We start from the raw sequence: 15,000 nt of genomic DNA, 5'->3' as shown, positions 1-15,000 counted from the left end.
TCTGGATGCTGTGCTGCAGAAAGAAGATTAGTGGGAACATGGGCAGTTTGTGGTCCATGAAAATGTAAAGGAAAACCGTACAAAAAACCTGAAATTAGTTCCTCATAAAGTTGTTCATTGTATCCTTCTAGATAATAGGCCAGCGTCTCAACTTTGACTGGTGTTGGGAGTGCTCCGGACAGGGGGACTGCTTGGCTTTGTCCTTTTACCCGGATGAGGTTTTGGCTGGGGACATTTGGCAATGGGGTGTGAATGCCCACATCGAAAACACTGGTGCTTAAAAGCAACCTCGTTCCCAGGGCTTTTTCCCTAAGAAAATGGGAAGGGCGGGAAAAGGCCCTGGCATCGGCCGGTCGATTCTATTTTCTTATTGGCTGGTTGCAATGTTATAATAAGTAATGTAATTTTTATGCGATTTTTGTGAAATTTCATTTCATACTCAAAATGGGGCCAGTAAGGAGGCAACGCTAACTAAGATTTTTCCCAGAAATCCGGTTTGTATGCTTTGCTCGGAATATAAAGACAGTCATGCTAATTTATTACACCCAAAATTTCTGGGTGTTTTAGTGGGTCATGTGACCGGCCGATGCCAGGGCCTTTTCCCGCCCTTCCCATTTTCTTAGGGAAAAAGCCCTGGGAACGAGGTTGGCTTAAAAGAGCACCCGGGGAAATGAAGGCTTCTATGGAATTTCCAGCAGTAACCTTTGGGAATGAAGGGGCTGTCGATCTTGGATTTCCGTGGCTGGGTATTTGGTTTGGCGCGAAAGGAATGGGACCTCAGCCACAATTCGGAATGAACTTGGTTCCATGGCACCCCTTGCGACTCCCTAAGTTTCCTAAAATTTTCATCGTAAAACTTCCAATTAGCCCCCAGTGTTGCTAGTTCCTTTACTATAGAACCATACTTCATTAAAGCACGTGTGTCCTGAGGGACACGCTCTGCATAAATGGAAACAAATATTTGGAATGCTGACATCCATTGGTCAATTGTGTGTAAGGGATGCTTTTTAGTGCTTGGTACCAAAACTAAAGACTGCTGACCCTCTTGAGAGGTGTCTAGTTTGACAGTAAACTGCTCCTCGGCGGGATTGGTAACACTATTGTGGAGCAGCAGTGCAAAATCTATAAATTCATTGGCCCAAATTTTTTTTTTAGTTTATCAGGCACCCTATGACTTAAAGGAATAGCTGCTGATAAGAAAGTGTTCTTACTCTGGGATCCCTGTGGATCTTGAAGGCCGATGACACTCTGAACCACTGCATTAACTGACCCTTGCACTGTGGCTCCTAAGGAGGGGCTCTGCTGGTCTGTGGCATGGTGCACACCCTGTGGCGCAGTATTTGCTGGGTCAGGGATAAACCGTATAGTAGGACCCGAGGAAGATGAAGGCTGCAAAGCCTGGGTAACGGCCATAGTTATGGCATGAAGAACTTCTGGGGATAGCTGTCCGAGTCCACTTGGGCTAGGAATGGCATTATCGTCTCGGCTGGCTGATGAGGATCCGCTTGGGCCGGCTGGGGCAGGACTGGGGTCTCTAGTTGCAGAGGATGAGGGCTGTAATGAAGACGGATGAGGAGCGAACACACCTGCAGGTCTCCGTCGTTTTGCTGCTCTTGCCTGAAAACTAGTCCGTTTGGAAGACATTCTGCGGGTAATCACAGAGAACAGATTGTAAAGAAAAAGTGGGAGGCAAATGAAATCGCAAGTTGCTGACACCTGTTAGGCCCACCCCAAACACTGCCACCCTGGAAAATTATAACCTGTCAACGAGCAACAACATCACGAGACCCGCTTGATAGCATAACATGTACAAATTAAGTACAAAGCTATCGATGCAAACAGCCATAATCACACAGGATATTCTAATATATCCATGCTTGGAAGGAAGAGTGCTCAGGCTGCTGCTACAGTGTATAACACTGAAGAAGCTTACTATTACAACTAAAGGCATTGTAATAGGCATACCAGATGATGCAACAGCACAACCTGGTCATGAATGGCGCAGAGCATTGCTCTGGCCGCAAGAATTCCATGACCCATGCTGACCAGCCTGGCCCCCAACCAATCCTTAAAGTTGGTTGATTATAAACAATCACACCCGTCATAAAAATGCAAAGAATTACAAGGCGGGTCTCAGGGTGCTCATATGCCAGGGTGGCCGAGGAAAGTAGGGGAATTGCATGAACTGAAATGAAAAGTATGACTAATATCAAGTCACCACAAAAATTTTCTGTCACTCACCACAAAGTGTAAGGAACTTGCATGTTGACTGGGGCCTTTTAGTGAAATTGGGAGAATGCAAATAAAATTGTTCCCCTGTAGCTCCTATACAGAGCTTCGTTTCCAAAATCATTTAAATGAATGCCATCACTGGCATAAACGTTCCTAGCGGGATTAGCAAGACCACGATGCCGCCAAAACTTAGCGGATTTAAGATTCTGAAGTGCTTCTCGGACCCGCCCATTATAGCCATCGAAGGGGGTGTGCATTCTTGGGAGTATTTGGCAAACAACAACAAATCGTACCGATAGACTCTTGATCAGCAATTCAGTAAAAGCGACCATGGAAAGCACAACCGTGTCCGCATCGCAATGACTGTCGCAAATATCATTCGAGCCGAGCTCCAGAACCACGACATTGGGGGCGTTCCTCTTAATGAATTCAAGATCAAACCGAATCATCTTATCGACCGTGCGACCTCCAATACTAAAAATCTCGACTTTGTAGACTTCAGATAAGTTAAGGTCGCGACGGTAGCTATCGTTTGCTTGACGGAGGTCAATAAACTCAAGTACTCGTCGCACGAATGAATGCCCTAAGACAAGAGCGCGTGGTTTAGAAGCCATCTTTGATCGCCAGCGGTTTTGAAAATGCACGCAACCAATTCCCTTCGGCACAATTATAGTATACAGTCTTACTTATCTTTTTCTCAGCGTCCAAATCCTTCTGTAGCCACAATCGATTGTCAAGTGGAAGACGGGAACAGAAAAAACGTTTCCTTCTTGGAGCTGAAGAAAAAGAGGCCTGAACTTGTCCTATGCCACTTGTGTATTTCCTAAACTAGAGTCCCGTATGTAAACTGATCCTAGTCAGTAAAAAATTAACCAGCATTGCCAGGCGCATAAAATCATTTATTCCTCTAGGTAATAAATTTCCCATAACATCAAGGAACTTCATAATATTCAAGTCTTCAAAAATAGGAGATATATGTTCATGATATTGAGAAAAAGTAATAATTCTAACTGCCTCCTTCTGTAAACCAATTATTGGGTGTAAATTAAGTAGTTTCATAAGTATTACTTCAGATAGTTGCACCATATATTAAAAAAGGGTAAACAAGAGAATGATACAGATGTTTTAGAATAGAAGGAGAGATATGATGACGCAGTTTAGCTAGGGCAGATTGTACTGAGTCACTTCGCCCCAGAAAACGCTAACTACTTAGTTTTTTTTTTTCCAACTATGAAGGGTCAACGATGAAACACATTGAAAGAAGACAACAACAACAACGAATCTTCATTTACAATAATAATCAATTAAGATATGATAGCCATCCCGCAGGTAGCAGTGCTAATCGAGGTGGGAGGCTGCACAAGAGATATTTGATATTATCTATTTACTTTCTTGGGTTGCAGGGATGGCGCAGTAGTGAGAGCACTCGCCTCCCACCAATGTGGCATAGGTTCGATTCCTCGACTCGGCATCATATGTGGGTTGAGTGACTCTGCACCGAGAGGTTTTCTCCGGGTACTCCAGTTTCCCCTCTCCTCAAAAACTAACATTTGACTTGTTGTGTTAATTGTTAATTTCACTTTACAGTGTCCCCAATTAGTGCTCCAGCGCTAAATCTACTAAACACTTAAATAAAGTTCCTTTCCTTTTCCTTTTTCCTCTTTTCCTTTTCCTTCAATGCCTAATATTAGCTGCAATTATGGTATGGAAAATAAAACATCAATTTGACTTTAGGCAACCTCGTGATAAGTTCAGCCACACCAATATATTCATTTTCTAGTATATTAAGTAGAGACACACATAATTCCTTTTTAAGCCTACTCTTATTGACATGACGTAATTTTGGTGGTAAAATGTTCCAAACATGGGTGCCGGATCGCGAAAACAAATTTGTTTGAATTTCAAGTGTAGAAGATTTTGACGTAATAGTTTCCCCTGGTGGCCGATCTTGTGCCGTAACCATGCACATTTTCTGCTTTCGTGAAAAGCTGCTGAATTAAAGAAGGAGCCACATTAGTAGAAATATCATACATTAAGTGAATAGGAAGGAAGTTGGACTTGAGGAAAAGAGGAATGGCATGTTGTTTATCGGTAAAATAGTTACATAAACCTTAAGGCGCACTTTTGAAGTAAAAGTAATTTGTTTGTAAGATACTTCGCAGCACGACCCCAAAAGTTTTACTGATTCTTAAAGCGATGTGATCAATGTGGCTTCCAGCTGAGATGTTGATCAATTAAAACTCTTCAATATTTGACGTATTCTTGACACTCTATAGCTACTAAACGTTGAGATTTATTGTCGAAAAGTTTTATGGTGGGCTGCCGGGGAAGTAATTTTCTTTTAACATGGGCGACAGATACTGAACGAAGTTAGATTTACTTATACTTATTTGCAATGAGCCAACTAGACACTTTCGCTAATTCCTTGTTAAAGGTTTTCTCTAAGTTTTTAAGATTACTGTCTGCATGGAGCAAACTGGTATCATCTGCAAATATGAAAAAATTAAGAATATTTGAAAAGTTGCATATGCCATTTGTATAGATTAGGAAAAGCAGAGGGTCTGAGACGGATCCCTGTGGTACGCCACATAATGTTTCATTTTGGTCCAAATTCACTTGAATTTTGCTGATGATATCAAGAATTGCATGTTCTGTTGAGTGCTTCTCGCGGAAACCGTACTGTGAAATTTCTTTAGAAATTAAGTATGAATTGAGCCTTTTGTAGATAAGCTTTTCAAATATTTTATTAAAGATACACAAAAGAGATATAGGCCTGTAGTTGTTTGGGGCAGTCTGATCATCTACTTTGAAGATAAGAATTACTTTGGTCGTTTTTTTGAGACGTTCCAGACAGGTGTGCGCTCAAGTGTGAAAGTGTGAAAAAGGCGTTCTGCTTAATGTCGAGGTTTGAGGGCAAGCGTTTCCTTCCCTCCTCTCCCCTCCTCCCTCTCTTCATTTTTTGCTCGGTCAAAAGTTCTCGTCGGTGAAACCCAACGGAAACGCTTCAGTACGCGGGCTAATTTCTTGCTTGCACGAGTTAAAGCTCGAATACTGTCTCTATATAATTTATATTTATCAAGTTATTGGCGACAAAAAGTTCGTTCTTTTTCCGTATAGCTGATTTTCTTTCCTTTGTTATCCATGGTTTCATAAATTGTCTACTTTTCCTTTTAGACGGAGGGCAGAATAAAACAATAAATTCCCAAAGTAGTAATGGCGGGGCAGGGAACAAAGTCAGTTCTACCACTGTTCCGAAGTCTGACGGCTATGCCAAAGAAACGGGTAAGGATAACTCTGGTAGAGAGGATGGCGTACTCGAGTCTGTTGGCTTAAAGCACATATATCAGCTATTAGTATCACCCAACTGGTGGACTAATGCAAATCCTGCATTTTTATTGGCTACGCTACTAGAGGACTATTATTAATAGTCCTCGAGCAGCGAAAAGAGTGAGGCTTTCTTTCGTTTAAATCCCAATTAAATATTTCTACAACTTGCATTTGCTAACTTTGTTATTTGCCTTTTCTGTCCGACTAGTTGGGTGATGCTAAAACAATTAGACCTTCGCCCTCAAGGGCCACGGGCCAATAGCCCATTCGGTTTCCCCTCATGGGATATTGACCCGTAGCCCTTGCGGGCTGCGGGTCTAATTGTTAATTAGTTACCTCAAAATGGTGCATGCAATATTTTCTCAGACTTTACATTCAATTGTTTATTCACGGTAAATTTACACAGTACTGGAAATCAACCCCATCATAGAACTAGCAGGAATGGGCACTGGCGTCTCGTCTTTACAACAGAGGCAAGTCCATGAGATGTCCTGGCCGGTCCTTACTGCCTGTCTATACGTGGCCCTGTCAACACCACTTAATTATTAGAGGGTAACGTAAAGTGCTAGTTTTTTACCCATGTGAATCATGTAAGCGTTAGCCTTACTACTGGAAATGGGCCCACACAGGGACAGAGAAAAACTCTGACCAGAGTAGGAATTGAACCCACGACCTTCGGGTTAGATCACCGTTGCTCTACCGACTGAGCTACAAGGTCAGACGGGAGCAAGTAGTGGGAATTTAAGGACGTTCACGCCCATTGGTACTGCGCATTTTTTCGCGCATGTCACGCACACGTGATGCATCGCAGACCACGAAGGTAAACACGGTGCTAAAGGTGCAAACATTTTTTACAAGAATGGAACGTGAAAGCATTTGGCATTATGGGATAGCTGTGGACCCAGGTCTTCTCGGAAATGTCACGCAATGGCGTGACAGTGCGAATAGACAATCGCTTTGAGAACTTCGCAGCGATTTTACTCTCTTCAATGCTCGGTGACCCACATTTTTCTTTCCGTAGATCACGTCCTTTCCTGATTTTGTCCATTTTAACAAAATAACAAAAAAAATTTGTACGTGAGAAGTAACAAATATTTCGCCTTTTATGCTCTCGTGCGACCGAACTTTTCTTTCTTAGACTAATATGTATCCTTTTTCAAGGTCTATTTCACCTCAGGAAAAGACATCAGCTGCAAAAGTTTGTTTGCTAGTTTTCTACCCATATGAACCATGTGAGCGTTAGCCCTACAAAAACGTAACCCTTCCTTGTACTTGTACATATCCATGACATTGACATCTTAAATTCCCACGATCTGCTTCCGTCTGACCTTGTAGCTCAGTCGGTAGAGCAGCGGTGATCTAACCCGAAGGTCGTGGGTTCAATTCTCACCCTGGTCGGAGTTGGCAAAAACGTCACCCTTCCTTATACCTGCCAACACCAGTGTGGCAACGACGGTGTTGCCACCTGTCGCATCCGCCGCAGAGTAGGGCTTCTTGACAGAAGGTGCCGGTTTGTGCGCAAAAGATGCAGTCAAATTCCTCCGCTATCGCGTTGATTTTTCGATTAAGGGCGTTGTTCTAACGAACTGGTGACATGAGAAAAAAAAATACTTCGACTTTTATAGTATCAATCCCTTCTCCGATGGATCGAAATCGCAGCGATATGATTGGTGAATGCTAATGTTGTTTACAATCCTTTGAAAATGAACTGTCATGTCCTTTTGAATGATATGTTAATGAAAAGTGTGAAAAAGGCGTTCTGCGGAATGTCGAGGTTTGCGGACAAGCGTTTCCTTCCCTCCTCTCCCCCTCCCCCCTCTCTTCATTTTTTGCTCGGTCAAAAGTTCTCTTCGGTGAAACCCAACGGAAACGCTTCAGTACGCGGGCTAATTTCTTGCTTGCACGAGTTAAAGCTCGAATACTGTTTCTATATAATTTATATTTATCAAGTTATTGGCAATAAAAAGTTCGTTCTTTTTCCGTATAGCTGTTTTTCTTTCCTTTGTTATCCATGGTTTCATAAATTGTTTACTTTTTCCTTTTAGGCAGAAGGCAGAATGAAACAATAAATTCCCAAATTAATAAAGGCGGGACAGGGAACAAAGTCAGTTCTACCACTGTTCCGAAGTCTGACGGTTATGCCAAAGAAACGGGTAAGGATAACTCTGGCAGAGAGGACGGCGTACTCGAGTCTGTTGGTTTAAAGCACGTATATTAGCTATTAGAATCCTTCCTTCAGGTTAGATCACCGCTGCTCTACCGACTGAGCTACAAGGTCAGACGGGAGCAAGTCGTGGGAATTTAAGATGTCAATGAAGGTCGTTGGTTCAATTCCTACCCTAGTCAGAGTTTGCAAAAACGTAACCCTTCCTTGCAGCGATATGATTGGTGAATGGTACTGTTGTTTACAATCCTTTGTTAAATGAACTTTCATGTCCTCTTGAATGATATAATAATGAAAAGTCGCAGCTCCTTTACTATAGGCCGCACGAGTCACAAGTAAATGGCCAAAAACCGTAAACGGTGGTTTATTTCATCTTAATACTCAGTTTTTCTGCGAGGTTCGACAAGGACTTTTTAAACAATTCAGTTTCAAAGCTTGTACATATACATCGTAAGCGAACTGACATATTGGACGTAGGCGAACCGACTCTCAGACGTAGACGAACAGACGGTAGCCGAAACGACCGGTTTCCTGATAACAAAGTGAACTCATTCATGTTGCCGTTCAGATTGAAGATGCACAAAGCATTTCCGAAAAGACAAAGCCAGATGCTCGCAAAAACTAACTTCGATTTTAAAACACACAAAAAAAGTCCGATTTAGAAAAAAAAACAGTAAAATGTCCCTTAAGAACTTTCATAGCTTCCTTAGGTTCCTTAATGTTTTTGACTAATTTGCACCATAAATGAAGGAAAAATGCCGAACATTCGAAAATAACAGTACAGGCGAATAACGACAAAAATTGAAGCAAAAATATAGAAAAAATAAAAGACACCCCGACCCCGGCCCCAACCCGGGCCCCGGCCTTGACCCCGCGTTTTGGCTTCTACCATCTTAAATACGTTCCGCTAACCGACCAATAGAGCTTGTGAAGAATTGTTTCGAGGTTTCTCCATCGTTCAAAAGTTTCGCACAGGCCGATAAGTAATTATTATTCACAGTGGTTAACGATGTATTTGCAAAATCTAACGACACATGATGTCATGCAATACTACATTGGAACCATTTCATGAGATATTAAGGAATACTTTGTCAGAGGCAATCACAATCGGTATCGAGACAACATTCTTTGTCATGTAAGCTGCTGTTTGTTGTCTTTGTCTATAGACCGAATGCATAAATGGCGGCCTAAAAAATATTATTTTGTTTATATGCTAATTAGACTCACTAACCTCGTTTGCATGTACAAAATACAAAAGAAATGTTGCTTGAGAGCGAGGCTAGTGAGTCTAATTAGCACATAAACAAAAGAATATTTTTTTGGCCGCCATTTATGTATTCGGTCTATAGGACTCTGATGTGATGAAACTCGCACTTTTATCCTCTTGTTCCTCCTCTTGTGTGGGTATTGGGCTTGGCTCAAACATCCTGTTCAATGAAAATTCTCGTCTCTCCACAGCCGCGACTGTGGCCTCTTCAACATCCATAGAATCTTCCTCCATGAAACGACGTCGGGTTTTCTTGACGTCTTTATGCACGGGGTCATGCTTTAGACGTTCAAACCAGTGGAGATAGTTCAAGTGCAGCCCTCGCAACTTTCTTCTGTAAACTGGTAAGAGGGCATTGAAAGCTTTGGCCTCAGCTATCGTTTCAGAGACTCGCTCCTCCAAGAACGTGTTGACTTTTTTGTCAGAGGTTAAACTCAGTGACTCTTCTACGTCTTGGCGAGGGATTTTTGTAATCCGAGTCGCAGTCACTAACGTCTTCGTCCTCAGACTCGGTGACCATATCCGAATCCGAGTCTTTTCCTTCCTTTTCCCCTTCGTCTTGGTTTAAGTCCTCGTCTTCACTTCTCTCTTCCGAGGGAGCATAGGGTGGTACTTCCTGAAATCTGTCCGCCATTGTTGCGCCTCCTACAGGTTTCTGGTCTGTCCGTTTCCAAAAACCTCGCCTCTCGTGACAGTCTGTGTTTTAAGCTCGACTAAATGGTTTGTGGCAGTAGCGGCAGAAATGAGCCATACGGTCACCAAAGGGATTGCTCCAAATGAGCATCGTTTGCTTGACGTCTACTTTTACACTCATTTTGAGTCACGGAGAGAATGGTCCTCGCAGTTACTCCCTGAATTTGAGTTACTCAGGGTTGCTCGGAGTTACTCCCTCGATTTGAGTTACTCCGGTTTGCTTGAAGTTACTCCACCAAAATGAGTAGAGACCAAACTCTCACTGATCAAGTCTTACTCTGTGTTACTCATTTCGAGTCACGCAACGAGTGAGTTACTACCCCAATTCGAGTTACTCAGGATTGCTCGGAGTTGCTCATGAGTCGCTCGTCGGTTTCTCATTTACTCAAGGGTTGCTCATTTACTCATTACAAATGGTCAGTCAGGTGCCTCTCTAAAAATAGATGCGTAGTTAAAATTAGATTTAAACAATATATATATCATCGGCCCATGTATGGGGGATCCTTTCTCTTACCTCATCCTCTCTTGCCCCCAGTTGGAGGGCTTGACAAAAATGTAAGTCGCATACTGATAACCAATGACTTATGCTATTATATATGTGTACTGTAAGACCCTACTTACACGGAGAAACCCAAAAAGCAAAAAAAAAAAAGTTTCATTTTCAACGAGGGACGTTTCTTTGTTTTCATGTAAGTTAACCGTGACGGGAAAAAAAACCGTCAGCCGTGAAAAGGCAAATTGTTAAATCGTGAAAGCTATCCCATCGACACTCTCTGTTTCACAGCAATGAGCGGGATAGCATTGCAAACTCGCTTTCCACTGGTAAATCTGTTCTGAAGGGGGAGGGGAGGGGGCAATATCAATACAATTAAGATTCAAGTCTACATCTCTCCTCACCCGTGTTCTCGTTGTTTACATCGGAAGCAATGCTTGACTAGTGCTACGTCATAGCCTGGTTTGCATACACAAAAACAAAGATGGCGGATTCCAATGTAAAAATGTCTATTTTTGAAGCGTTATTGCTGGCTATTTGAACATATTAAGTCCAAATGAGTGGTCAAGTAGGACAACACAGGTAAAGACCTTTCGATTCAGTGAAACATTTTCTAGGCCGAAAAGGTAAAATCTACTTACGAGCCAGTAGCCCAACACGCCGGTTTCCGTAGCATGAAGCGACTTTTTCTTCTCCCACCTGGATGGGATGCTAATCCATCGCAGGGCTACCCCCAGCATTAAATTCGCCGGTACCCATTTATACACCTGGGTGAAGAGAGGCACTGGGAGAGTAAAGTGACTTGGTCAAGAACACAACACAATGTCTCCGGACAGGGCCCGAACTCGCACAACTCGATCGGGAGTCGAGCATACTAACCAGGAGGCCACCGCGCCTCTCACTATATAGGCAGTACTTTCCCTTTAACTGTTTCTGTCACCGTTGACAGCGAAATTTGTTACGACAATTCTTATTGCTTGAAAAGTCCTTCTAGCATTGTAATAGCTTACTAGTAAAAGCAAGAAAATGAAAGCCTTACATCCGAGACTTGTTGCTTTAAGAACAGAGTCTTAGCACGGGAAAATTTGTGACCCATTTAAGCTTGCGTTCATTAAAACCCTTTTTTTTAAAATTGATTTTTTTTATTTTACAAACAATATTACATTATTAATTACACTAACACTTAACGCTACCCTAATTACAATTAATTACTAACACTAATTAGATAATAATTTACAAACACTTATGACACGGTTTACAGCGCTTACACTACTTACAATGCTTACGGAACGATACTACAGTATTTACTTTACTTACAAAGAGATGTTTGAAGCGAAGTCACTGTGAAATTTATAGAAGTTTTCCCCAGATGCTTAAGAATTTATGCAGCTTTCTTGGGCGGTATAACTTTGCTTTAAAATATCAAGTTTGTCTTGGAGGCGGAAAAGAAAGCCTTCAAGCCATCACATGAACTTGTCGCGAAGATATGGAATTTTGCAATAAGAAGAGTGACATTTAGGGCGCGTTCGATTAACCCTATTCCGGAATAAAAATACGTGGAGTGATGATTAAAACGGTATGTTTGGCGGGTTTCAAAGCAGCGAGGATAATGAAAATATGTTTAAAATAGCATTTTAGCAGATATTTGACAATTTTAATGTGAATCTTCGTAAAAACGAAGGATTTCTAACATATAAGTTCCAGAATACGGTCAATCGAACGCACTTTAAGTGCCTGTTTATTTTTTATGTTATTATGCCAACCGTATAGGCATAGGTAATAGAGGGGAATGGTTTGGAAGCTCGGCAAACATCAAAGGGGCAAACAAAGATGCCAAGATTTAGGTTGGAAAGTCCACGACCGTGCACAATCTTTTGTTTTGCGCTCATATACTATGCATGAATTACGTAATCAACACGCTTCTATTGGCTAGTTCCACAGTACGGAGTAAACAACTTTTTTTTTTATGTGCACGTTCAACTGAGGCCAAAAAAGAGAGCAAAAACCTACAACAAATTAACTTGTCGCGTTTCATAACCATTCTCCTCTATTAACTATGGTATAGGATGTTAGATGCAGTCAAAAAGACTACTTGATTGAATTTCTGGTACCACCACTTGGTGAATCTATCCCAGAAAGCCTTGGATATGGTACAGTGGTACAATAGGTGGTTTATTGTTTGCTTTTCAGTGGCGCATAAGGAACAAATGTCACTTTCAGTAATGCCACCTCGAAAAAGGCTGGGTTCGGTAGGTAAAATGTGGTGTATTATTTTAAACTGCAAGGCAGTTAATTTCGAATCTTCAGTTATTAGGAAAAGCAGAGAATACACCTTGCGGATGCTTTCTTTGGAGAAACCATAATTTAAAATTCTATTCTCTGAGTCGTGTTCATTAAAATCTTTGCTGCACATAATTTTCCCTAAATCTTGAGGCTAGGAATTTTACAGTATATAACTTCTAAATCAGTTTCCAGTCGTGTAATAAATCTCTTATTGGCCAAGGATGCTCAAGCCGTACTGGGAGAATGTCAGCAACTGATCTTGTTATAATAACTTATTATCCGAGGTTAATGTTAAATCGTGAGCCCCAAAATTAAACTTTACCCCCTTTTCTACTCAGGATTGACGCTATATCCTGCGCGTATTTCTTGTGGGTGTTTTGCTGTTCACACCCTTACTGGAATGTGCTTTTGTACTATAACTTTATGTATAAAACTAGTTCCCTTTACACATCTTGTTAGAATCCCTTATGAAGCCTGTTGGATCAGACGAAACCCGTCGGATAATAAACAAAGTTTACAAGATCAGTTGCTGTGTGCTGCTCACTAGTTTCCACTTAAAAAATTGAACAATTAAAAAATATTGCAAATAAGACTGCGGTCACACAAGGCCCGTAAAGATGGTGGACAGTGGCGTTACTTCGGTGGCTGGGAAAACGCAAAACTGAGGCTTTGCAGAGACGAAAACACACATCGGGCTTTGGGCAGAAGAATATTTCCAACTCCACGAAAGGGGCTGCAAGCGAAGCGGCGAGCAATGAACGCCGGACCATACGAATCCCCGGCTCAAATGTTAACATGACCTCTGGCGGGTATAAACAACTTTGCCAAGTAGGGTAGCCTTTGTATTGAACTAGCCAAACGTTTTTGTTATTAGGAACCTGCTGTCCCGAACAGTGGCAAGACTCTCGAAGGAATGAAAACTGTGAAAAAGGTAATAGCTATAGGCGTCAGTTAATTAGATTCACTTCGGTGTTAGGCAATTCTCGATCTGCGATGCCAAGGTCACGTTTAACAAAATTATTCGTGATCATTTTAGTTCGCTCATCTTCTACAAACAAGCCCAGTTATTCTAGGTCTAAGTCCACGTGATGAGACGGCCATGTTGGTGAACAAAACAATAGAAAATGGCCCACAAATCCTCAAAAGACATGTACACCAACATGGCCTCCGTGACGTCAGATGCAAACCATCAAAACACGAACTGGATTTTGGGGAATGTTGTTGAAGCTTAAATAGAAAACTAAAATTTGCCTTTGTGTGAAACATAATGGACGAAATGACAAAACCCCCTGCCCCCTCCCCCTAGATCCGTCCCTGGTCCCTTTGCTTAACCTCTCTACTGTACTCATTGTAATGACAAAGGTATTACAACAGCTCTCGGAATTAGTTCGGAAAACTATGAACACGAAAGCCGTTACGTTATTATTTTTCTTCAGAAATGTGTTTTACTTTTGGTTAAGATGACGAATGATGCCGTACAAGAAACTGGCACAAAACGACAACAAAATAAGGATGGCGTGCAAGAAACTGACATAAGACGAAAACAAAATGCAATGAGGAATTTAAGTCTTTGCGAAATTCGTGTCGCTGCTGCCAGCTTAAATGAGTCCATGCCATGCGACAATCAAACAAGTGAATTTGGTGAGTGTCATTTGTTTTTTTATAAATAAGCTAAATGGGCAACGTTTGAAGATTTCATGCAGTACGTCTTCTGCTGCAGAGTAGAACATTACAGCAACTACTGTAGCTTCACATACTCTTCTACAGCAACTGTAGAAGGGTATGTGAAAAATACATCTAAGCTAAGAGGTGCATGGATGGCCATGAAATGACAAGTGCGGGGAAGTATGAAAAGGAATGGGTACGGAGAGAGTGGCGCAAGGAACAGAGTAAAGAGAGGGAACGGATAGCGCAGGATGGATTTAAGGAGAGGAGGGGATGGGCAGAGTGGGAAAAGGAGAGAGGGAGGAGCGACAGATGGATGGGATGGGCTGGGAGAACTAAAATAGGGGAGGGGTAGACAGCGGAGTGGTTGAAAGTGAGAGGGGAAGGGAAGGAGAAGGGTTTGGATGGTAGAAAGGAGAGGAAAGGGGAAAGTAGAGAGATTATGGAAGTCGGGAAGGGTAGGCTGGGCAATAAAAGGTGGCAAATTTGACATGTGTTTGTAAAGGAACTTTGTCGCTTATCATATCCATAACTTTTTCTTGAAGATTTACGCGTGACTCCAATTTTCCACCCGGAGAGGCCTGGATTTAAAATGGAATTCGAAGGGGGCGATTCGGTTATGATTTCAGTTGACCGTACCAATGAAACAAACGGTGAGCTCTGTAAGCTTAAATGTTACTTTTAGAGTCAAATGGTGCATCATTTAACTAGAACGGCGAACATGGAACATCACAAATTAAAGTTGCCATGGCTTCGGGTGGCTAATCCAACAGATCTACCTTATTATATATTCAACAAAATATCGCGCTTCTGATCGGTCAATGACGAATGCACAAGGTTATATAGTGCAATGCGGAAGTCGTTAGTACGTTTACC

At 41.9% G+C, this 15,000-nt stretch overlaps 1 protein-coding gene across 1 annotated transcript in view; it reads left to right on the top strand.

Annotated features, from left to right (window-relative positions):
* LOC137973515 (uncharacterized) overlaps positions 1–14,291 on the top strand; it is a 21,622-nt gene extending 7,331 nt beyond the window's left edge. Inside the window, exons 2-7 of the mRNA XM_068820347.1 lie at positions 5,407–5,514; positions 7,605–7,712; positions 12,367–12,425; positions 13,334–13,390; positions 13,920–14,100; positions 14,227–14,291. Of these exons, the coding sequence (XP_068676448.1) occupies positions 5,407–5,514; positions 7,605–7,712; positions 12,367–12,425; positions 13,334–13,390; positions 13,920–14,100; positions 14,227–14,291 (578 nt within the window). The remainder of the gene's footprint in view (positions 1–5,406; positions 5,515–7,604; positions 7,713–12,366; positions 12,426–13,333; positions 13,391–13,919; positions 14,101–14,226) is intronic.
* The last annotated feature ends 709 nt before the right edge of the window (positions 14,292–15,000 follow it).

The sequence above is a fragment of the Montipora foliosa genome, chromosome 1 (assembly GCF_036669935.1).
Source record: "Montipora foliosa isolate CH-2021 chromosome 1, ASM3666993v2, whole genome shotgun sequence".
NCBI classification, from domain to species: domain Eukaryota; kingdom Metazoa; phylum Cnidaria; class Anthozoa; order Scleractinia; family Acroporidae; genus Montipora; species Montipora foliosa.
The sequence above is the reverse complement of the archived record's forward strand: the minus strand, read 5'-3'. Positions and strand labels throughout refer to the sequence as shown.